The sequence below is a fragment of the Bombina bombina genome, chromosome 7 (assembly GCF_027579735.1).
Source record: "Bombina bombina isolate aBomBom1 chromosome 7, aBomBom1.pri, whole genome shotgun sequence".
Classification (NCBI taxonomy): domain Eukaryota; kingdom Metazoa; phylum Chordata; class Amphibia; order Anura; family Bombinatoridae; genus Bombina; species Bombina bombina.
Genome location: NC_069505.1, coordinates 101331655 through 101357278, shown reverse-complemented (window position 1 = coordinate 101357278; position 25624 = coordinate 101331655). Strand labels below are relative to the sequence as shown.

Here is a 25624-nt window from a genome sequence, read left to right as displayed (position 1 = left end):
CCATATTATAAAGACAATGCAAAAGCACATATTCTGAATTTCAAATTAGTAGATTTTTTCTAACAAAGGTCAAAGTTTGCTCCATTTTCCTTCCCCCCTGCATCATGTGACAGCCATCAGCCAATCACAAAATGCATATACATATATTTTGAGAATTCTTGCACATGCTCAGTAGGAGCTGGTATACCAGAAAGTGTGCCAATAAAAAGATTGTGCACATTTTTGATAATATAAGTGAACTGTAAAGTTGTTTAAAATTGAGTGCTCTATTAAAGCAACACAGATTTTTCTAACAAAATGATAAGTTAAAATGCTGATATAAACTACGCAATGTTTTTAAGTTTGATATCCCTTTTAGTGACATTTGAGGGATTTATAAAAAAATGTCTCAGAAGCTGCTGATGGAAAAAAAATCTCATTTGAGAAACTCACCAAGAAAAATGATTCACTTGGAAACGCGCATAAATATGGGTTGTCTCTAAAAACACTTGATTTGTGATGTCAGTCCAGATCTGAGCTTGTGGGTCCCCGTGGAGGAGATGCAAGTGGGAGTGTTTTAGAGTGTCACCTGCAAAGATAGTTTAAAGCGTGGCCACAGTCCTCGTCAGTCTAACAGTGTGTTACTGTACATGTAATTTATATGATGCCACGCACTAAAGCATTACTAACCTGTGATCCCTGATGGAAGAGGAAGCTGAATTTTAACCGGGCTCAGGAAATTGGCTGCTGAGCTCTGAGAGAGACACAGGAGAGGACTGACGATGGGCTCAGAGTCTCCTATAATTTCATGTAACTCACTATCGCTCACAGGCAAAACCTAAGAGTCAAACAATGTACCTTAAATACTGACTTTTGTATTTGTTAAAAAGAAAAAATCTTATTAAAGGGACACTAAACCCAATTTTTTTCTTTCATGATTCAGATAGAGCATGCAATTTTAAGCAACTTTCTAATTTACTCCTATTATCAATTTGTCTTTGTTCTCTTGCTATCTTTATTTAAAAAGCAGGAATGTGATGCATAGGAGCCGGCCCATTTTTGGTTGAGAACCTGGGTTATGCTTGCTTATTGGTGGGTAAATGTAAGCCTCCAATAAGCAAGTGCTATCCATGGTGCTGAACCTAAAATGGGCTGGCTGCTAAAATTTACATTCCTGCTTTTAAAATAAAGATAGCAAGAGAACAAGGAAAAATTGATAATAGGAGTAAATTAAAAAGTTGCTTAAAGTTTCATACTCTATCAGAATCATGAAAGAAAAAAATTGGGTTCAGTGTCCCTTTAAAGTTGATATGCAGATAAAAGGAATGCTTTTAAGATCCATGTGGGGAGCAGTTCTAGTGGCTGTATCAGAAAGGTACCAACGCGTTTTGTTTTTTTTGTTTGTTTTTTTAGATTACTCACTTGCATGCTAACTGTTCGAGTCTCCACTGTAGAACCTTCAGGAAAATCAACTCGAATACTATTGTTCACACTGGAAAAGAGGCGCATTCCTTCCTTAGGCACCTGACAACGATCTTCTACCAGACGTGACACCACCAGAAACCAGGAAAAGTGAGAAACTTTGCAGCTGGCCTGCCTCTTTAAGAGACAAATAAGAGTTTATTAGAATTTGTCAAATATTACTAAAAACTATTAATAAGCAAGCATATACAGAAAGATCGGAACTACCGTATAAACTGCACTGAACTAACTATAAAGGAAAATCTAGAGGAAAATATTCTTCAGTAAGCAACAGGCCTTGACCATTCAGCAAGATAAGACCTATATTGCAGAGAAAAACACTTCAACATCACAACTGGAAAAATCACAAAATTTATAAAGATTTGTACACGCTCCTAATGTGAGTTGCGAGTTCAGCTCCATTACAATCAAGGTAGCCCCATACATTTCCTAACTGTTTACCTCTCAATGCACAAAAATGCCTTCAAAACCTTACAAAACAAATTAAAACAAAATAAAACTCCTTCTATAAAACAGTTCACTCTAAAATATACAAACATTTTAAAAGAGTTAAAGAGAATCGCAGTGAATACTTAATAGAGATAGTTCCAACTCTCACCAATGTCTACAGGACACGCCTCTTTTCAGTGCATCACATGGGCCATTGTATCAAAACTAGTATAACCCCATCGATACCTTACCACACACAGCATGCAAAATGTTTGTCTTTCTCTCAAGAGTCATTTGCCATAACAATCTCTACAAAGTATTCACTGTGAAGGTGGACACGGTTCTGTCCACCCTTGTTCAAAGGCAGCGAGGCAGCATCTATTGCCAGAATTTAAAATTTGTACAAGTAATAGTTTGTGCAGCCCTGCCTCCTGCTCTCATGCAACCAATTAGGTGAGCACAAGGCCTACCAATCAACTTGGATGAATCAGTATAGGATGTTTTAGCAGCTTATTTGCATGAGCGCACAACTTCATAAATGGAACCCTAAATAGGCTGTAAAATCAATTACATAATTTGTGTGGCTGTGTTCTTTGAGATTTATACAAATTAATAATGTGAAATAAAGGGTCAGCTATGTTCACAAGATGTTGGTTCAAGGGGTTCACATCCTCTACGCTTGTTATACATGACACGAAAATAACAAAACTAGTGACCCTAAAAATGAATGACCCTCATAAGCAAGTCAAATATAGGTCCTTCTTAAATTCTTATAACATTAAGTCTAAGGGGTCAATTTATCTTATGTCGGGCACAGCGAATCATGTCCGTCCGACATCGCTAAATGCCGACAGCATACGCTGTTGTCATTAAACATTGAACAAGCAATTGAATGGCGCCCCCTGCACATTCCCGGTCAACCTAAAAGGTGGCGAACAAGTTAATGAGCAGCTGGAAACTTAGTGCAGATAAAGCAGCAGGTAATCATTCTCACTTTTTGCTACTGATCAACAATAAGGCCCAGATATTTAAGACATCAACAGACTGACGAGAAACTGCCTTAATGTCCTCGTCGGCCTTGCAGTCTGTCGAGATTTTATTTTTTAAGGGGTGTGGCCGAACAGTGCCGGCAAGCGGCAATATCTCTCCCACATAAGTCAATGGGAGTGTGACGTCACCACCCATATTGACGCTCATCTGTATTTTTCTGCGGCTGGGGGGCCTATTTGAAGTGGGCCTACAAGACAGTGCGCTCACTGAAAGTTTTAATACACCTACTCTAACTACCTCAGGCGATGAAACATGGCCTCTACCCTCCTCGCAACCTGCACTTCGCTGATTCGAACATATGAAACTGGTGTTGATGTGTCTGAATCAAAGTGCAGCCTACTCCCACTAGCATGCCTCGCTACCTCCCACAGATCGCCTACACCTACGTCAGAGTTAACCTACACTCCCCCCTTCACCCTCAGCTAACTCCCCCTGACCACCTACACCTACTTCATCACGCCTAACCTATACACCCCTAGAACGCCCAGCTAAGTCCCTAATACTGCCTACACCTACTTAATGTCTAACCTACACTCCCCTGGAATGCCCCAGCTAACTCCCACATACTGCCTACAGTCAGAAAAATACCTCACTATAATAAACTAAACTAAATAGTAAACCTCCCCATTATAACTATACGAGCTATGTCGCTAAAATTATAATTAATGTTTAAATGATGTCACAGAGATGCGCTAAAACACTAGCGGCCGACCGCCAGAGGGCCAGCAAAACATAGCTGGGCTCCTGGAACCCAGCGCCGGAATGGAATTTATCCCAGGTCCAGCGCATCTAAAAAGGGGTGCCGATCGAGCAGGGTGCAGGGGATCACGTCGCCCTTTAGTATGTTGTCTGCATCCCTTCTAAGAAGCACAGGTCCGGTGCTCAGTTCCAGGAGCCAGGCTAGGCCTGAGAGGTTTTGCTGGCCCTCCAGCATTTACCACATCTTCTTGAAAAAATATGTATTGTTATGTACAATGTAGATTATTTAAAGTATTGTAGATATCCTTAAAGGTATTGAATTGTTGCTTGCTATTATTTTTAAACATAAATATATATTTGAAAATGTTTATGTTTAAAATAATGAAAAGCATTATTAAATAACTTTTACTCTATAGGTATATACAATACTTTAAACAATATGCATTGTACATGACTATGCATAATGATGCATTGTTATATAGAATGCATATTATTTAAATATTTGCATATAAATGAATATGTAATTAATGTTGCTTGTTGTGTTTATTATTTACTCATTCAGATATTTATCTATGTTATCACTAATAAACACAACAAGCTAACATAAATACATTTTAATGTATGTGCAATACTTAAAACAATATGCAATATACATGCATAACATTTTAAATATTGAATATCAATGCAAGGCCAGACTACATTAAATCTACATTGTTTGAATTAAAATGCATGGTCATGTATAATGCATATTAATTTACGTATTGGATATAAATTAAAATGTAGATGTTCTTGCTTAAAGTGTTTATTATTTTAAAAATAAATATAGTTTTAAAATAAATATTTCTGTTATAAGATAGTTGCATTATAATTATAGTATTACATAACTGCATGCCTGTTATGTAATAATACAATTGTAATGCTAATGACTTTTGTAACATAAATATAAAGTTAAAAAACACAAGAAAAAATAAATACATATTTATTTATATACACTAGTTAAAAGAATATGCTTTATACATAAGAATGCATATTTTAAACATTGTAAATAAATGTACTAGTAACTATTACAAGTCTTGAAAAATCGTGATTGCGCTTGCGCATTCGCCTTTTACTCAACAATCCTTTCCGCGCTCAAAGAGCTGTATATATATATATATATATATATATATATATATATGCGCTCCTAATATGAGTGATATAGGATTAATCACAGTATGTGACTAATTCAATTACGAAGGATGGCACTCAACCACTTATATCACCTGCTGGTAATTTCTAAAATCAAAGAGATTTTCCTCAAGATCTCTTTTAACACTGATATCAAATACAAGAATATAGAAAGCGCTGGTTACTATAGTTGGTTTAGTACATATTGCTATACACGTTAAAAAAAACATATATAGAGAGAGATAAACTCACAAAACTCTCATCATAATTATAAATATATGTTCAGTTTAAAAGAAAACCCAGATGAATTACAACAGTTCTCAATATGTGCAGGACCTCTTGTTTAATCCCCCTTTGGGTGTCCACTTACTTTATATTACCTCAATCACTATGAGGTAAGTGTTAGACATATCTGGTGTATCCCCCTTGTATTGGCCTTTCAAATTGACCTGTTTGGGATAGTAATGCCTCTTGTCAGTGGTAGAAACCTCCAGGCTGTATGCTTTTCCCAGATTGGTCACTGCATGTTCTTGTAGTTCTTATGTATTTATGGATATAAAGAATCACTTTTCCTACTCTATCTGTTTGATTCGACACTCCTGGCGTCTCAACTGCTCTGTTTCGCGGTCTTTTGAGGGCAGGGCTACTATCCGTGTTCTGTAAGTGATTGAAGTAATATAAAAACTACAAGAACATGCAGTGACCAATCTGGGAAAAGCATACAGCCTGGAGGATTCTACCACTGACAAGAGGCATTACCATCCCAAACAAGTCCCTTTGAAAGGCCAATACAAGGCGGATACACCAGATACGTCTAACACTTACCTCATAGTGATTGAGGTAATATAAAGTAAGTGGACACCCAAAGGGGGATTAAACAAGAGGTCCTGCACATATTGACCTGAAGGAAAACTGTTGTAATTCATCTGGGTTTTCTTTTAAACTGAACATATATTTATAATTATGATGAGAGTTTTGTGAATTTCTCTCTCTCTCTCTCTCTCTATATATATATATATATATGTTTTTTTTAATGTGTATAGCAATATGTACTAAACCAACTATAGTAACCAGCACTATCTATATTCTTGTATTTGATATCTATCTATCTATCTATCTATCTATATATATATATATATATATATATATATTCATATAGATATCTCGCTATAAATAGATATATCAGTCCAAAAATCATCACATATAAAGAGAAATATTTATTTGCAAATAAATAGAACATATTCCGTTATGAAAACATTTTCGCAATATGAAGTATTCGCATTTTCATGTACACTTTTCGAGTGCGCAACAGATTAGTGATTTTTTTTTCTATTTGTCTTCTCCATTGACTTCTATAGGGAATACATGAACGCACACGTGATTTTGCTGTTTGGATTAGGCGGCTTAACGTGTTGCGAAAAAGCCATACCGTGCACGGAATTTTCGCAACTGTTTGCCGCGCGACTTGTAATCTTGCCCACAGGTTGTTTTTTTAAAAATGTATAGTTTTGCTCATTTTTAAATAACATTATACTGACTCCTAACCAAGAAGACTATTGTCTACTTACTCCAGCTTGCGCCGGTTTGTGTATTTTCATATGAAGGGGAGGAGAGGAGTGTCAGCTCTTTTTGCTTTCCAGCCAATTTCAGTGAGTGTCCCAGCCTAACTTTTTCAACAGTGCTAAACTGGGAGCTTCTAAGTAAGTTTTGAAAAGGTTTTATACTGAATTTTTAGATCAGTATCTGTGGATAATATTCTTTATAGTAGTGTCTATTACATGCAGTTATATGGAAATTGGTGTATACTGTCCCTTTAAGACCTACTAAATTCTAAATATCAATAATCACCTAATCAACCCCCATACAGGTATGGGGGGGTAGGAGATTAAGGCTTACTAAATGCTAAACATCAATCATAACCTAATCAACCTCCATAGAGGTAATAGGATAGTACTTGTGGTGGGTATGTGGCGGTATAGGGTTTAATGAATAGTAATTGTGGTTGGTATGTGTTGGTATAGGGGTTAATAGGATAGTACTTACAGTGGGTATGTGGTGGTATAGGGTTTAATAGGATAGATACTTGTGGTTGGTATGTGGCGTATAGGGGTTAATATAATAGTACTTACAGTGGGTATGTGGCGGTATAGGGGTTAATAGGATAGTACTTGTGGTTGGTATGTGGCGGTATAGGGGTTAATAGGATAGTACTTACAGTGGGTATGTGGCAGTATAGGGGTTAATAGGATAGATACTTGTGGTTGGTATGTGGTGGTATAGAAGTTATTCTGATAGTACTTACAGTGGGTATGTGGCGGCATAGGGGTTAATAGGATAGTATTTGTGGTTGGTATGTGGCGGTATAGGGGTTAATAGGATAGCACTTACAGTGGGTATGTGGCGGTATAGGGTTTAATAGGATAGATACTTGTGGTTAGTATGTGGCGGTATAGGGGCTAATATGATAGTATTTACAGTGGGTATGTGGCGGTATAGGGGTAAATAGGATAGATACTTGTGGTGGGTATGTGGCAATTTAGATATTTATTAGTGTAGTGTTAGTTTGCAATTGTGGGGTACTTTGGTTTAAGGGTATTAATGTTTAGGCACAGAGAAGTTCTCTTTCAAGGGATCCTTTACTATACATTGCCAATATGGGCAGCGGTGCTGGGTGTTATCTATAGCCAGCATCACCGACCAATGGCATGTATAGTAAACGCCTCTCAGTGATGCCGCTATGTTGGGAGCTTGGAATATTTTGTCAGGTTTGCTCGACATAGTGGCAGATCCCTTGGAATATTTTGCCACCTCGTAGCACTTTCGATCATCGGTGCCTCAGAGAGTTGCTGATTTTAAGTGTAATTTTGTTTTTTTTATTTTTTAATTCTCAAGGGACCTCACTAGTCTTGAATTAGTAGTCTGTCAGATAAGTGTTATTACATCTGGTCAACAAGCAACATCACATAATATGCATTATCATCCTATCCTACCTCGTTGCCGCCTGTCGCAGGTGTTTTATTAAACAGGTCAGTCCAAGTTTGGCCATCAAAAGTTCTTATCACCACCTCCCGTTCTTCCCTTTGTCTTGCCCTTGGAGTTATGTAGGGAATGCAGATTTCAACATCCTGTTACACAAACGGGAAAGAAGTTTGTTCCATGCCTCTCAAAAAACATAACGTACAAAGTAACAATCTTGATTCACTTCTTAGCCATTTTTAGCCCAGTTCTAAAGCATTTTGCATAGTCTTTTGTACTATAATCACATTTAAACAGCAATGTCAGTCTGTGAAGTACCCACACAATGTATACCTTGTTTTTACAGAAGACTTTTAGAAAATACACGGATGTTGGAAAATGCTGTTGCCATGAAATGCAGAAAAAGAGGAAAAGTATATATTTGTTTTATTTTCTAGAACATGTATGACAAACAACAGCATGGCAGTCAATATTTCTTAAATATTTCAAATGCACATTTCATGTTCCATATTTTGCATCAATTTAGCTTCCCAAAACACCAAAATTTAGGATTGTATACCTACGTTACTCAGTCATAAAGACCAATTAAAAATTATAGGAAAATAAGTTTTTTATTTGTCACTTTTTACCATCTAGACATTTATGCAAAAAAAAAAGAAAATTGCACAAAATATCTAACCAATAAAATATTAGATACATTTTTAAAACTACACAATATGCTGATATCACAGTGAGATGACATTTTGACAATGTATGCATGATATTGCCCCTGTCCAAATTCACTCAGTGTGATTAGAAATCATTAAAAAAAAAACAAAAAAAACATAAAATACTAACATAAAAAATGATCCTATAAAGAATTTCACAACATTTAAGCTCACCAAGCTTTTCCATTCATTTGTATGCCTAAGAGCCCCGATAGCAACAAATCAAGAAAGAAAGACTTGTGGTTGCTAACTTACTACCATGTTATAGTTTTTATTACAGGTAGAAAATTCTTAATCCAGAAATGGTTGGATTTTGGAATAGTTTGGATTTCGAAATATTTGTATATTTGCATCTGTAAAATGGGACAGGGGATATGACCAAGAGTAAACAACACTAGCTTATGTTATTTAGGCAATATGTACGTGTCACAATACAGCTTATACATGTGACCAAAAAGTAGCTTTATATAATTTATAGTACTTTTGTAGGTATAGAGCTCCATGCACTAAGCAGTGTAAGGTGCTTCAGAGTCCTTGCGGGGTAGGTTCACACATGCGAGCCTGTTTCCCGCTATGTAAGAAGCAGAAATCAACAGACCGTTGCTTCTTACAATTTCTGCCACCTCTCAGTTGGCAGAGAGAAATTACCCTGAACTCGCGTGCTCAGGGTGACTGACTGGCCCTTGACTCGCGCAAGGGACGGGGGAGAACCTTGTCCGCATGCAGTTTAATACATGTGGTCCATAGTGCCATCAAAAAGATAGTACAGAAAGGTAATCATTGTCGTTTTAAATAATGATAGACTAGCTTTTGCATTTTAGAATACACAAACCAAAGACACAGGTAGAGAAGATTGTGATCTACTTATTTTTTTCTATATGGTTATGGGTCTGTCATGTGATTGCCATCTGAGTATGGAACACAAAATATAAAAGAGATGCCTTGTCTTTTTTAAAAGAGGGGGTTCTAAACAGGTTATGCTGGGACCACCTGCTACCTAGAGTCAAAGGTCTGGACTGGGAATAAAAAGCAGTCCTGGAAACATTAGAAGATTACGCAGAATACACATGCTCCATTATTCACAAGGGGATTCCTAGGATATCCTATACTCCAAACATTTTTCAGAATTAAATTGTTGCTATATAGACAAAAAAATGTAATCCATGACTCCCTTTCACAATGTGAAAATTATTATCCATAGTGTGATCTGGAAACTTAAAACAGTGTGTGTCTGCCTCACAGTGTGAGTTGATTAGACACTAGAAACCATTCAAAAGAGGACTACTAAATGGTACATGGTTTAGGATATCAAACTTACAAATAAATACTTTATGACGTCAATACGTATAGCTCAGAAGAAAAAAGAAAGGTTATACAGCGGCATCTCCTCAGCAGCAGCACCCCGTTAAATTGTAGCTGGCCAGCCTCAGCTCCTGCAGCCCACTGGGAAATCTATTGGCGCCCTGGTAGTCTCCTGGTGTCCTGGTAGACCAATCCAGCCTTGTAGAGTGGCAAGAGTTATCAAAAGTATATACACTCTCAACTCCTGTTTACATGTCCAGCCACAAAGATGCAGCACTTTTTATGGATTAAACACAAATGCAAGAAAAATACTAACAAGTAAATCTCAAGGACAGTTTATAAAATTTAAAAAAAAAAGTTAATATAAAGGCTGCTGAACAGGACGTGCTACAGTAAACTCTGCTAGGGTTCAACACATTTTATTGATATTATTATTATTGTTATTATATTGTATTTATAAAGCCCAAACATATTCCGCAGAGCTGTCCATAGGTACAATTCATTTAAATAAAACAATGTTAAAAAGGAAAAGACAAAATCTGAAAAATACATACAGGAGGAATTGAGGGCCCTATTCCTGTGGGAAATTACAATCTAGAAGAGTAGGAGGGTGAGAAACAGGAGGCAAGGACTGCAAGGGTGAGAATGATGTTAATACAAAGTTATATGAGGGCAATTATTAGGTAAGTGGAATATATTTGTTACTGGGTGGTAGGCTTCCCTAAACAAAAATGTCTTCAGGGAGCGTTTAAAAGAAAACAGATTCGGAAAACATCTGACAGCGTGATGTAGAGCGTTCCAGAGCATAGGTGCTGCACGAGAGAAGTCCTGCAGCCTTGCATGGGAAGAGGTGATAATCGAAGATATAAGAAGCAGGTCATTGTTGGATCTTAGTGGGCGGGCTGGAGTATACTTGTTATTAGTGATGATAGGGACTGGGGAGTGGCATTGATAAACGCTTTGTAGGTCAGGGTGAGAATTTTGAATTTAATTCTGCTATGAATGGGGAGCCAATTGGCAAACGTGCCAATTTTTTCATTCTCTAGTTCATATGCGCCATACGACAATTGTACCCCCATTCACTTTAAAAATATGTGAATATATTTCGCATTTTAACATAAAATTACTTAATAGAAAGACAAGATAAACATTACTCACTTTAATGAGACTTTTGAGTCTGCTTTGATTTTGCCAAGCTTGTAATGTTTGGCGTTTAATTAGTTGCTGGGAGCAGCAGAGAATTCTTCTAATTTGAATCAGTCAGTTTGTTTTTAATCAATTTCATGGATGAAAATGCTTGTTTGCCTTTGTACGTTGTTCCAAAACAACAGATATAACTCTGGGCAAATTTTCTGGTAAATGTTCACAAGGCAATGATTGCCAAAAAAAATATTAATTAAGCATTTGGGACAGAGTGACGTTCATCACATTTAATTTTCAATAATTAATTTGTTTTCAGATCAATAAGTTCCATTTGTATGCTACTAGGCATCTTCAGGATTTTTTGTTCACTAAGTGAAAATAGGTTTATAAATGCGAGTATGCAGTCTTCTTTAGCGAAATGAAGTTTAAAGGACTCTTGCAATAATCTGATTTTTCAATATATTCTATAAAATTGCCATCATCTTCAGTACATTCGCTCTGTTCTTTTAAATGTAGAAACTGGCTCAAATGCTCATTTTGTAACAGAGATAAACAGTTTTATCTTCATCTTGAATGCACAGATATTTACTAAGCTAGGAAACAATTTGTTCTTGCTCTACAGTTTCAAATTTAGCTCATTGAGATGACTGGTAACATCAACAAAAAATGCTAAATCAAATAGCCATTTGTTATCACATAAAAGGGATCATTCCTCAGAGAGCTCATTAAAAATTATGAACATTTATTTTTCAGTTTTCAAAACCTACTGAGAACCTATACTCTAGAACAATGTTTCTCAACCCAAGTGTGTCCATGTCCAGTCCCATCTGCTCCTTGTCCCGCGCTCCTTGTCCTACCACGTTACTGCTGCTACATGTACACAGCGCACATGTGCAATGGCGCTCTGCCAGGCCTGCCAGGTATTCTTTATGTGTGGAGTGGCAGCGGTGGGGGGGGGCGGTACTGGGCCGAGGCCCGGTTGTTGAGAAACCAGGCTCTAGAAAGCCAGCACACCTCACAATGACAGTTGAGATCACAATCTTCTAAATCTATCAATACACAATATTCTCTGAATTCTCTTTTGTTTAATCTCCTTGCTCTAATTTTAATCACTATTTCTTGTTTCAAGATCAATTTTTCATTCAAAAACAGGGCACTGCCATGGGTTCCAATGTCGCCCCTAACTACGCCAACATAGATATGAATATGTATGAGGAACGTTTTGTTTATGAGAATTTAGCTTTTCAGCAATATGGCGCCACCTGGTGGCGCTATATTGATGACATCTTTGGGGTGTAGAGGGGCGATATTGGAACCCTGCTCAATTTTGTAAATTACCTTAATAGCTGCTCTAGGCATATACAGTTTACACTGACTTGGAGTGAAGAGCATATAGAGTTCCTTGATACTTCAATCTATAGGGAAAAGAATTATTTGAAGGCTGACATATATAAAAAACGATTGATCGCAATAATTTACTGCGATATGAGAGCACCCATCCACCGGCACTCTTGAATTCTCTCCCCTATAGCCAATTTTTGCGAGTCAAAAAAATTGTATCTGATCCTGAATTGTCTAGCCAAAGACTCAAAGTAATGGGTCAGTTATTTAGAGAACGGTGTTATCCTGATACAGTGATTAAAACTAATTTGGATAAGGTAGATGATAGTATGAGACATGACATACTTCACCATAAAAGGGCCAATAAGGATAAGAATAAGGGTGACAGAATCACTTTTGTCACCGAATACAATAAACATAGTAATAAAGTTGTTAGTATCCTTAGGAAACATTGGCATATTTTATTTGAGTGCAATCCTGACATCAAGGCCTTTAAAGAATATTTTATGCCTGCATTCAGACGTGCGCCTTCTCTTAGAGACAAGCTTATTAGCAGTGATGTTGGTACAGCTAAGTTAGGGGGCACCAGATATATTACTAGGGCTAATAGAGGTTGTTACCCCTGTCTGGGTTGCTTTAGTTGTAGCAGCATGATTAAAGGTGCAGTGTTTTTTCACCCACATACCGGAAAAAAAATTGATATAAATTGCTTTTGCACTTGTAATAGCGAATATATAATCTATCTGATCAAATGCCCATGTGGGCTCCTTTATGTTGGTGAGACGACACGTAAAGCACGTGAGAGAATGAATGAACATAAATCCAGTATCAGGAGGGGGGATTTAGAAGCCCCTGTTGCCCATCATTTTATCAAGGCTAAACATAACATTTCTCAACTCAGGTTTCAGATCATAGAACAGGTGCATAGACCCAGGAAAGGAGGTAATAGGGAAAATATATTAAAGAAAAGAGAAGCTTTTTGGATCTTTAAGTTAGGAACTCTGCAACCAAAAGGTATGAATAGAGACCTGGATTGGTCCCTTTTTTTTAAAAAATTCTCTAAAAAATTCTCTAGATTCTGTTAAATTGATAGTACTCTTCTAAATTTGGTGTGATTCCTGATAATGACTGCTTTCCATGATTTTATTTCTGTTTTTAAGTGATTTTTGTGCACTTTGTTCCCTTTTGTATCATTTGTTGAAGGATGGTGAAATTTTTTAAATTTAATGATGCAATGATATGAAATAACCACTAGAGGGTGTAATATTACTGAAGAGCTGTAATTTACTAGAAGGTTGCTACTTGTTATTTGATTACACCTGTGTATAGGTATATAAGGACAGGTTTGAGTGCCATTATGTATTCACATAATTAAGGGGTAACAACCCGAAACGTTGTGGACTTTTTTCTTGTGCCATAATAAATTGGTTATAAATTTATGCTGCTGCAATCCTTGCCTGTATCTGTTTGGGGGTTTGCAGGAACCCTGGCAGCGAGCATTGGGCATTTAAGGGTGCTGGACCTTTGACTTTTTATTTTTCTAATTTTAATCACACATTTCACAACCTGCAGCGTAACACACTGCAAATGTAAAAAATGTCCACACTGTGACTCTTGGTTTATAATTCAGTGATATTTTAGTAGTGGACAACCTAAAAAGATTTCAAGCATAGTTGCAGTCCCCGCTGCTTTACCTATCATTATTGGTTCTCCGTCAGTACAAACACTGATGAGTTTACTAGAATGTTGTTGCAGATTTTCTAGGCATGACTTTACTTTGGCAAATATGCCTGATCTTCTTGTTTTTCAAAAAAGTATCTTAAAACCGATAAGTACTTCAAAGATGTTAAAATTATCATCAATTCACTGCAATTTGTTCCTTGTCTTACTCACTGAATATTTTTTAACTGAAAGCAGATTAATGTGAAAGAAGATGACATTCGCTAAAAGATGTGCACAAAATAATAAAATCACTAAAAAAATTGCTAACTTCATAAGGTGCAATGTGCCACTTCTAATCATCCAATGCTCCACTTTGGGAGCAAAGTTAGAAAAAATATATAATGAACAATTTTACAGTATTATGCATATAAACAACATGTCCTACACACATGCACTATATACCCATAATGCCCCAGCTCAAATGTATAAATAATTAATTTACACATTTCGCTATTTGTTTGGAAGTGAAAAGGTTAATTTCACACATTAAAATGTTACTGTCACTTCACACTATACAATGGTATAAATGCAAACACCTGTATTATTAAAGACAGACCTGACGTTTAAAGTGAAAATGGTGGGTTTCTGATAACTTCTCAATGGGAAACAGTTTACGTACTTCTCTGGTTACTTGCGGCTTAACGATATTTTTGAACAAATAACTTTCAACTTCTAATACAAGCGAATAGATGATCACAGTATACTCAAGGTATCAGTTTTACACAATTTGGTCTAGAAATTTGGTGCAAAATAGCTCTCCACTTGTAATCGAGGTGAGGATGCTTTGTTATATTGTTCCATCCAAATATGCAGAGCTCAAGGGCATCCACAGGGAGGGCAAGGGGGGAATTCCCCCCCCCCAAACTGCAGGAAAAAAAGACAATTTAATCTCTGGATTTGTTTTATCTTTTAATTCCCCTGAATATAGCTCTGTTTTAGAAAAAGAAGCACAGTATTCTGAGAATTACATAGCATTCTGGAATTTGTAGTTCCCTCTTAGCATTGTGCCACTGCATTTCTGAATTCTTAATTCCCAGCATGCATTGTACAGTGGTGGAGAGTGAGCTTCCTGGAAGGCAGAAAGTTTTGCATGAAGTCACGCCCCCTCCTCTGTGCTGTGTGTGTATGTGCTATAAGTCATGTAGGGGGATTTCCACTCCCACCACCTTTTAAACAGCAGCAAAAAGAATAAGGTATCTCATTAATGGAATTGTACTCTGAGTTAACACTTTATGTGTCCTACTCACATACTGGAATAGTTTGTCATAAGTTTTGCCAATAGTACAAATAGAGGAATGTTTATTTTGCATATTTTAGGCAATGTGCTGTTAGCAGTTTTAGTCTTTATATGTATAGGTTAACTTATGTTGGTTCCTATGTTCGTGTACAATTTCAATTAATAAGCAATAGATCAAATAAACAAAGCACTGAATAATAAATAAAACTATATACTCCTATTTTAATTTATAAATTACGAGTCTAGATAAAGATATACTTTTTATTAAAACCAAAAAATAAAGGGCCAAATTACTAATGGAGCGTTATTTAATGCTCCCGCTCAAGCATTAACTTCGCTGGGTTGCCCTCATAATACATGTTGAAAGTAACCCGATAAGCATAAAAAGCCAAATTTATAATATTGTGCATGCCCGATTACATATTCCCCCCTAGAAGTCAATGGAGCAAAAAAAGTGGAAAAACCTAATACCCTACTCCGATCGCATATTCTCAAGTGCGTTAACCCGACAAGAAGATATTAATATTTCACATTCCAATGTTCTTCACATAGAAGAATATGTTCTATTTATTCATAAATACATATTTCTACATATATCTGGTGGTATTTTAGTACAATATATATCTATACCTATATATATATATATATATATATATATATGAATATCTATTTAGAAATACATAGAACATATTTTGCTATGTGCAAAACATTGGAATGTGAAATATTTACAATAAATATATAGTTAAAAACCATTATTAAATTTGAATAATGCGTAAATATGTTTTTTTCATGTTTCATCTACTTAACTGCAAAGGGCTTCAATGCACTTATACATATGTCTATATATGTGTACAAATGTATTTATGTGTTTATATGTGTATATATGTCTGTAATTAGATATGTACATACAGTATGTACATATATTAACAGATAAATATATCTGTACACATATGTATATTTATATATATATATATATATATTTATATGTGTATATATACACATACCCTCTGACAAAGTTAACACAGAAACACGAAACACGTAAGGGCACGCCCACTTGTGACGTCACTTCCGGTCCGGCGAGACCACAACGTTCCAGAGCGCTTCTCTGCAAGCCTGACAGATACAGGTCTGAGAATCCGGCGCCATCCTTCAAAGTGGAACACCTGAATGGGATACAAACCACCCAGCTGTTCATAGAACACCCACAGGTATTTTCCACCATCGTTATTTTCATTTTTTTCATCATCCTTGTGCAAACGGAATTAACAGCCAAACCATTGGCACATATTGTGACTTTCACTGTTTGCTTCAAGAGGCATTCATTTCACTCATCCTTCCTTGTTACAAGAAGTTATTCTAAGTCTCTTCATGAGAATTATTCAATATTGTTTTAAGACTTTTTACTTATGAGAACAAACAACGGTTTGTGTTTCAAATAAAGAAAACCGTTTTTATCATACACTCGCATCTGAGTTTTTATCAATTATATAAGGAAACTACCATACTCCAGAGAGGAGAAGCACACAAGTGTTTCTTTAAGAAACCACAGTACACTCCAAAATAGAACAGATTTATTCTACAGCACACAGATGAAATTCCTCACTGAAAGTTAAAGACACCATACTCCACAGAAGAGAAGAATATCCCAATGGCTACAAAAGAAAGAAATACTGTACTCTAAAAAAGTACCATACTCCAACAGGTCACCAAGGGACAAACACCTTTAACACAGACAGGGATTTATTCCCCCCAATGCTCCTCACATACCTCACATGTTTGAGGTCCAAAAAGGTGAGCATCATTCTTACTTGTTGTACTATATTGTGTACTAGTATAGTCATACTGCACCATCATTTGTTTTTTGTTTATGTTTCCTCCATTCTATGGGATCCTCAACTCTCACCATATATACACATACATATACATTTTTAGACATGTATATGTATGTATCTCAATGTTAAAGCCCTTTGCTTGCCTTTTTTTCAAAACCTGAGATCTCATGTCTTTAAGTTCTTATAAATTTGTGTGCAATATTTTTTGTAATAATTTTTATTAGATAGTGTTATTATGAATGTAACTATACTGTGTAATGTATTTTTGGTGTTTTGTGACACTTTTTAGTTTTGCGAAACAGTAAACCAGAACTCTGAAGTCACGGTAATCATTCTAGCATAAATCACAATTGCGCTCAAATGATCCCGTTTATTTTCAATTCGTAATACAAGCAGTAAGTCCGACGAGCACAAACCCCCGTAATAAACCCCATATCACTTGCGCGCAAATGTTTGCGCTCCATTCGTAATCTGGCCCAATGTATTTAAAAAAAAAAATTAACAAAATTGGCTTGCAAAAATAGTTTTTAATGGAAAAATTTAAATTTGTATTGAAACTGTGCAGGAGAAAGGTATACAGTTAAAATCATAACTGTACTGCATATGCAAAAAACGCAGCTATTTAATTTGCATATTCAACAAATGCATGATAAAAAGACAATGCAATAGCACTTAGTCTGAACTTCAAATGGGTAGTAAAATTTTTTCTGACAAATTTTAAAGTTATGTCTATTTCCATTCCTCCTGTATCATGTGACAGCCATCAGCCAATTACAAATGCATATAAGTATATTCTGTTAATTCTTGCACATGATCAGTAAGAGCTGGTGACTCAAAAAGTGTAAATATAAAGACTGCACATTTTGTTAATGGAAGTAAATTGGAATGTTGTTTAAAATTACATGCTCTATCTATCTGAATCATGAAAGTTTAATTTTGACTTGAATGTCCCTTTAAAGAAACATGGTGGTTAAAATTTAAATGCATTTTATTTTGAACAGAAGTATTTTTGCAATAACCATGTATTACCAAAAATGTAATAGTGAAAGATATAACTGTTTCAATGTTACCTTTTACTCTCTAGGGTTGAAGATTCAGGATATTTACATATGTTTGCATGCACCCTTGAGTAATAGCTAACACTTAATGGGTGATAGATTTTGCTAGAAAAAGAATTACTAATATAAGTGTATTGCAAATATTGTTTCAACTCAAAAGTAAAATGCACCGATGCGCATTTCGATTTTGAGTACCGTACAGATTAGGTGTATTCTTTCTGTTATATTCCTGAAAGTTCTAATGTAGCTCACCTGATGAAACAGCATCCCATGAGGCTGCAGCTCCAGAATATTGCTAAGCACTACATCATGGTGCCCCAATCTCACCTGCTGAGAATCAGGGGGCAATATTTGGAAGTGAATGGTGACTGTAAAAGAGACGGCTCCAGGAGGAAAGTAGAGGTTAGGGCCTCTGGGAATGAAAACTCTGCAACCAGCAGGGGTGACTGAAAAACTGGAAGCAAGTGAGAAGAAAAGGGTTAGATAGAATATATACAAACTAACAATTAATACCTTACTACAGCTGAACCCAATAGAGAATGTACTTCCATAAGAATTTTGCATGCTGACCAGTAGTTTGCAAGATTGGTGTGTGATGGTCAGACATACACAGACAAAAAATTATTTCAGAGAAATTGTCACAGAAAACAAATAGTTTAATTCGATATTTGTTAAGGAGTAGTTTAGAATTTGTTTATTAAAATGTATAGTTGTTTTACATTTACCCAAATCCGAGTGCACATCCTGTGTGATTATAACTAAGGTCTGTTTGCCTGCAGCTAGGAGTGTTTACAGATTTAAAAAAATATCTGCAAAAGTTTACTCTTAATTACAATTATAGACTGATACAGAAAACATGGGTTTCACAGGAATAAGTCCTAATTTGGCACAAGGACATTTGCTTCTGATTACCCTTCTAAGGACATAACACTGGTATATTGTAAAATATGTAGTCTCCAAGTGACTAATATCTGAACGCCTTATTACAAAGCACTGAACAATGAACCCTACACACACACTGCCTCTTTATTAGCATTATCCAACAAACAATGGATATGGAGAGAAGTGGATGATAATGGTGGTGGTGGACTTAAGTCACCCTGGAGTCATCCCTCCAGGTTGATTGACATCCCCTGCTCTTGCATGATTGGTTGCATGAGAACAAGGGGTAAAGCTGCCTTACTTGTCCTGAGGGACGGCAGACAGGTTTCCTTGTTCACCCTCTGGTTACAAAATGGTGCCCAATGTGGCAATAATTAAGGAGATAATTGAATAGGAGAATTCATTTGTTTCCCTCTCACTACATTTCAACTTTGACCTTTCTATCCCTTTAAAGCATTTACCAAGAAAGAAGAAGTCTTTATAAAGGACTTACCTGCTCTGGCCAGCATTTAGACGGAGTTCTGTTAATTCCAGCTTAGATACATCATCTGTAGAATAGATAATATACAAAAAATCATTACAAAAACACACAAAAACAACAGTGGCAAACCCATGGCACAAAAAGAATGATACTGGTATGAAGAAGTCTATGAAAATAAAAAAAAACAAAAAGCATAAGTTTACAGAGCTGTTAATTCACAGTATCCAATATTAATTTTGTTAAAGAGAGGCAACACATTTTATGTTGTAATATACTGTATTTCTATTGTGAGGTAACGAAAGCTACTGAGCTGTTGTTCGTTTCTGGTAGAACGCCTCTCTTTCTGTATATATTTGCAGGTAATAGGGGAAAACCATACACTTAGAGGAATATGGCTGCACCTCACTTACAAGACCCAAATAATGTTTAAATGATTGTCTAGGGTTGCCACGTTCCTTTTGCCTGGTATGCTGGGGCTTGACTGACCTTGTTCTACTGATATACTTTAGGAAAGTTCTCCTTTGTGAAAAGCACTACTAGGCTAAAACAGGCTGCTCTCAGGTGGTAACTCGCCATAGCACAAGCTACTAAGCTGTTGTCCATTCCCGGTAGACTGCTTCTCTTTCAGCATGTAAATGAAACATAAGAATCTGTGCAAATGTTTTATGTATTTTATCCACGGATAAATATGCTTTTTTTTAAAGTATAAGTTGGTTAGTTACTTCTATGGGGCCGATTTATCAATGTCTGTCCAACATGATACGCTGTAGCGTATCATGTCCGACAGACATCGCTGAATGCCGACAGCTTAAGCTGTCGGTATTTAACATTGCACAAGCAGTCCTGGTGAAATGCTTGTGCAATACCTCCCCCTGCAGATTCGCAGCTTATCGGCTGCTAGCAGGGGTTGTCAATCAACCCGATCGTATAGGATCAGGCTTTTTGATGTCCGCAGCCTCAGAGATAGCGGACCAGTTAAGGAGCAGTGGTCTTAAGACCGCTGCTTCATAACTGCTGTTTCTGGTGAGCACGGAAACAGGGGAATCAGGGGCTATTCAGCCCTTGATAAATCGGCCCCTATGTCTTTTCATTAATATTCCAAAAACTTAACACTGGTAGAAACTGATATGGGCAAGATCTCTGTCCTATTAAAATGTGACACAGAGAAATGATGAATAAGGTTACACAATACAGTTTTGATCATATTTGCCTTGACTTGCTGTTAAAGTAATGGTGAACTTTCCACTTTTTATAATCAGATCCTGAATGTTAGTGATATTTTAGATGTAGTTTAATTGATAGCTTCTAATGAAGATGGGCTTTAACTTACTTTTTAATCTAGCTGTGCAATTCTAATACCGCTGCTCCAGCTGCCCACTTCAAAAGTAATATTTTTTGTAAGCTAACAGTTTAAGCTGTTCTCCAATCAGCACTCTATCCCTATGGCACTTTTATTGTATCTAGAGTGTTCAAACTGTTAGCTCACAAAAAATATTACTTTTGAAGAGGGTGGCGGAAGAGGGGGGTATTAGAGTGGCAAAGCTAGATTAAAAAGTTAGTTAAAGTGCATCTTCATTAGAAATGATTAAAGTCCATCTAAAATATCACTAACATTCAGGATCTGATTATAAAAAGTGGAAAGTTTACCATCACTTTAAGTCATTAGAAAAGCAGCATGGAAGAGGTAAACTCAATGTTTATGAATTAAATATAAATGATAAAAATGACCCACTTCAGTGAGCTAACTTTAGTGGAATCTTGGAGTTGGTTTAAATTTTTTTTTATTATTTCAAACTAGATTCCAACAAACTTAGAAGAGCTATCATTATACAAAAACCTATATTCCTGTATTTATTCTTTAATATATACATTGTCACTAACCTTAAAGGGATATGAAACCCAAAAGATTTAAGAGCATACCATTAAAAAAAAAGTTTCCAATTTACTTCTATTATCAAATTTACTTTGTTCCTATGGTATTCTTTGTTGAATAGATACCTAGGTAGGTGCTTGGAGCACTACAGGGCAGGGATTAGTGCTAACATCTAGTGCTCTTCCAAAAATGCTGCCATATAGTTATCCAGACATGTGCACTCTCGTGAACTTTTTTCAACAAAGGATACCTAGAGAAAAATGAAAATTTGATAATAGAAGTAAATTAGAAAGTTGTTTAACATTGCATGCTCTTAATCATGACATAAAAATTTTGTGTTTCATGTCCCTTTAAAAGCACAGGCTAGGTGGCAACCCTACCCCCACCCCATCTTCTCCATACCTAATTAATCTTAACTGCATTCTCTCCAAACCATATTAACCTCCTGTTATTCTTCCACCCAGGCACCCACAAAAGGCATCTTTCTCCTTTCAGTATTCCTGAAGAACCCCCTCCAGCTCATAAGAGACCCACCTACCCATCATGAAACCCCACTTATAGAACTACATCCTCCATGATGGATCCCCTTAGCACCCAAAGACCTCAAGGGCAAGGCTCCAACTTCCACCATAAAAACATCATCTCCACTAAAAAGCATGGGTCTTTAGTGTCTGTTAGGATTTTTTAGGTTGGGCATAATAATTTGTTACGGTTAAATGGCCTTGAACTATTAATACTAAGGGCACTTTTTATTGCTAGGGGTCCATTGGGACTTAATCATCTGGGGAAGGGCTATGTTTTTTATGAGCAACAAAAACACCCTAGAGTGCCATGACTTGTGAGCATTTTAATGTAGTAAGGGATGACAGTTTTAAAGTTAATAAGCACAGCAGAAGACCTGAAAATCAAATATCTCCTTGATATTTGGTCATCACCAGATCCCTAAAACTCTACTAGTCCTAAACTATTAAAAAATTGTAATGGACAATTAATAAAGTCTTTTCTATTTTTATCTGGACTTATTTTTTCCCTTACTGGTATCCTACAGTATATTGATATTTCACCATCCTTGGTCATCACCAGCCATAAATAGCCACTATTATTTAGTGACATCCAACAGAGCCCTGACACTAATTGTCACTTATGTTTTATTTCTATACCAAGTTTTTGTAGACAGGACTGAGAAACCTTCCCTGTGGCAGGCTAAATCTGAAAAAAAAAATGTTGAGAAAGAGAAGGATCAATATTGTTGGAAGTTTATTGAGTGCCACTTGGAAAAAAAATCAAACTTACCGTCTAAAAAGTAAAAATCTCAAACAGTAATCATTTAGAGGGACGTGCACTCATAGGGGGCAGGGGAGGCAGTGCCTATCCTGCCATATGGGGCCAAAGTTTAATTACATTTTAATAAAAAATAAATAAAAAATTCACCATCCCCCCCCCCATGTAATGCTATGGAGAGGCAGGTACAGGAACGCTTCTCTCCATTGCAGTGCATGGGTCAAAGGAAAGGTGGTGCTGAAGCGCTACCTGTGTTCTGTCAATATTTTAGCAGCAAAAATTGGGACCAATAGGAGGCAGCCCTCTTGATGCCTCCTAGCAAGGGAGCCAATCAGAGATGGTCATGTTCTCCTGGTGATTGACAGCACAAGGAGAACATGACCGGCGTTGATTGGCTTCCTGCGCATGCAAAAGGGAGCAGCATTGACAGCGCAGCACTGGTTGGAAGAAAAGACTGCTACCTCCTGTGAGTGACCTGTCATCCGTAGTTCAGTTGTCTTCACTTGCTGCAATCTTCATCGATTGAACATCGACACGACTCTTCAATCAGCTGCTGCCTGGCCCCTGCTGCCCTACCGGTAAGCACAAAATACACACACACACACCCCTAACAGGATATTTTCTTAAAACTAAAATCTAGTTGACGCAGGTGTCTTATATTGAATATCCTCCACCTCCTATTGTGCACTATTCAGGAAGATACCTAACCAACGTTCTGTTATTAACGTTATTTATAATATGGCTACATAAATTAGCATTCTGTAAATTTTACAGAATGCTAATTTATGTAGCAAGATTATAAATAACGTTATTTGTTTGTCAAGTCAGTGGCCATGGCAATTATCATGTGGGCGACATGTTAACTAGTATCTCAGTTGCAGGGACTGACAAGATGACAGAGATATCATGCATCATGATGCAGTTTAGCACAATTTTGTTTTTTAATTTTTAGATTAAAATTAAATATAATATATAGCCGGCTTCTGGACTGGAAGATGTGTGGGGCGGTGCGTTTATGCGGTGGAGTGACTTAGTGTTGGTCAGAGTCAGACTCATCATGATTGTGGAAGGAAGAAGCCGGCTACGGTAAAAAGTCATAGCAGGGGTGGCCTTTAACACCGCAGAGGGCGCCTAATTTTCTAATCTGAAGGCATTTTAAAACCGTTTTTAATTTTATTTGTATTATTACTGAGGGAGGCGGGGTTAAGGGCAGCTGGTGCAGGTCTCATTTAGGCATACATCAGTCTAAAATAGATTTCCCACTCCATGTATCTGTAGTACAGAGACATGGAGTGGGAAATCTATTTTATGACAGAGATGTATGCCTAAATGAGACTTGCAGCCATTTATCAAAAATAAAGAAAAACAAAATAAAGCCAGATTCTGTACTTAGGTCTCCCCAGGGCGTATAGCTTCATATAGGGGTCTACAGGGTGATGCATCTGATCTTAAAATAAACCCAAAACGAAATACTGCAAGCAATAGGTGACACCTTTCTGTCCTGCCAGGGAGGTTATATCACTGGATAAAGACTGATTAGTAATAGTAACTAATACTAACACCATATATGCCAGGGAGGAGGTTATAACACTGCAGTGTCTGATGATTAACCCCATATATATGCCAGTGAGGACCAATGGGACCATATATGCCAGGGAGGTTAAAAACACTGCAATGTCTGATAATTATTAACCCCATATCTGCCAGGGAGGTTATATATTAATAATCACTAGACTCTGGAGTAAGACTGGTTAGTAACACCATAATATGTGACTGCCAGGAAAGTTATATATTAATAATCACTAGACTCTGGAGTAAGACTGGTTAGTAACACCATAATATGTGACTGCCAGGGAGGTTATATATTAATAATCACTAGACTCTGGAGTAAGACTGGTTAGTAATACCATAATATGTGACTGCCAGGGAGGTTATATATTAATAATCACTAGACTCTGGAGTAAGACTGGTTAGTAACACCATAATATGTGACTGCCAGGAAAGTTATATATTAATAATCACTAGACTCTGGAGTAAGACTGGTTAGTAATACCATAATATGTGACTGCCAGGGAGGTTATATATTAATAATCACTAGACTCTGGAGTAAGACTGGTTAGTAGCACCATAATATGTGACTGCCAGGAAAGTTATATATTAATAATCACTAGACTCTGGAGTAAGACTGGTTAGTAACACCATAATATGTGACTGCCAGGGAGGTTATATATTAATAATCACTAGACTCTGGAGTAAGACTGGTTAGTAACACCATAATATGTGACTGCCAGGGAGGTTAAAACACTTCAATGTCTTATATAACTAAGCCAGTACTCTTCACTGTATTATGTATCAACTCCTGACATTTATTTTAGAAAAATCTTGTTTGACTGAGCAATCATTTTGGATTGGAACATTACTTTTTTAACTCTGAAAACAGCCACTTTTTGGGGTGCAGTGTAGAAGGTCAAATACCAAAACATTGTATAAAAGTCCTCTTTATATATATGTCTCATTGGGGATGGCAAACAATAACTGCTTAGTCAAAACAAGATGTTATATCATCAATATGAGTCACTGTCACTATAAATTTTTAATGAGCATAATAATGAAATCATGTTTTAATTATTCTAAGGTTGCCTTTGAAAGATGTGAAAACTATCCCATTTCACTGGTTAGTTTACTAGTGAGATGAAATATTTTTCACACTTTTCAAGGGCAACCTTTGAATAATTAAAAAATATGATTTCATTATTATGCTCATTAAAAATTGACAGTGACACAATAATATTGATGATATTACACATGATATAAGATCTTTTGATTAAGCAGTTATTGTTTGAGACAGCAGTGTGCACTGTACACTCACCATTGTTTTTAAGCCTCCCTTTATCATGGTTATTTGATTTCATTAGGACAGTACAGTAGTCTACAATTACATATATTTTATGTCTGTTAACTCAGAAGATGCAGTATCTCTTTT

At 36.5% G+C, this 25624-nt stretch overlaps 1 protein-coding gene across 1 annotated transcript in view; it reads right to left on the bottom strand.

Moving 5' to 3' along the window:
- PIDD1 (p53-induced death domain protein 1) overlaps positions 1–25624 on the bottom strand; it is a 77095-nt gene that overhangs the window by 24982 nt on the left and 26489 nt on the right. Inside the window, exons 5-10 of the mRNA XM_053720212.1 lie at positions 19500–19554; positions 18377–18578; positions 7797–7931; positions 1402–1578; positions 670–817; positions 433–568 (exon numbers count right to left, since the gene is read on the bottom strand). Of these exons, the coding sequence (XP_053576187.1) occupies positions 433–568; positions 670–817; positions 1402–1578; positions 7797–7931; positions 18377–18578; positions 19500–19554 (853 nt within the window). The remainder of the gene's footprint in view (positions 1–432; positions 569–669; positions 818–1401; positions 1579–7796; positions 7932–18376; positions 18579–19499; positions 19555–25624) is intronic.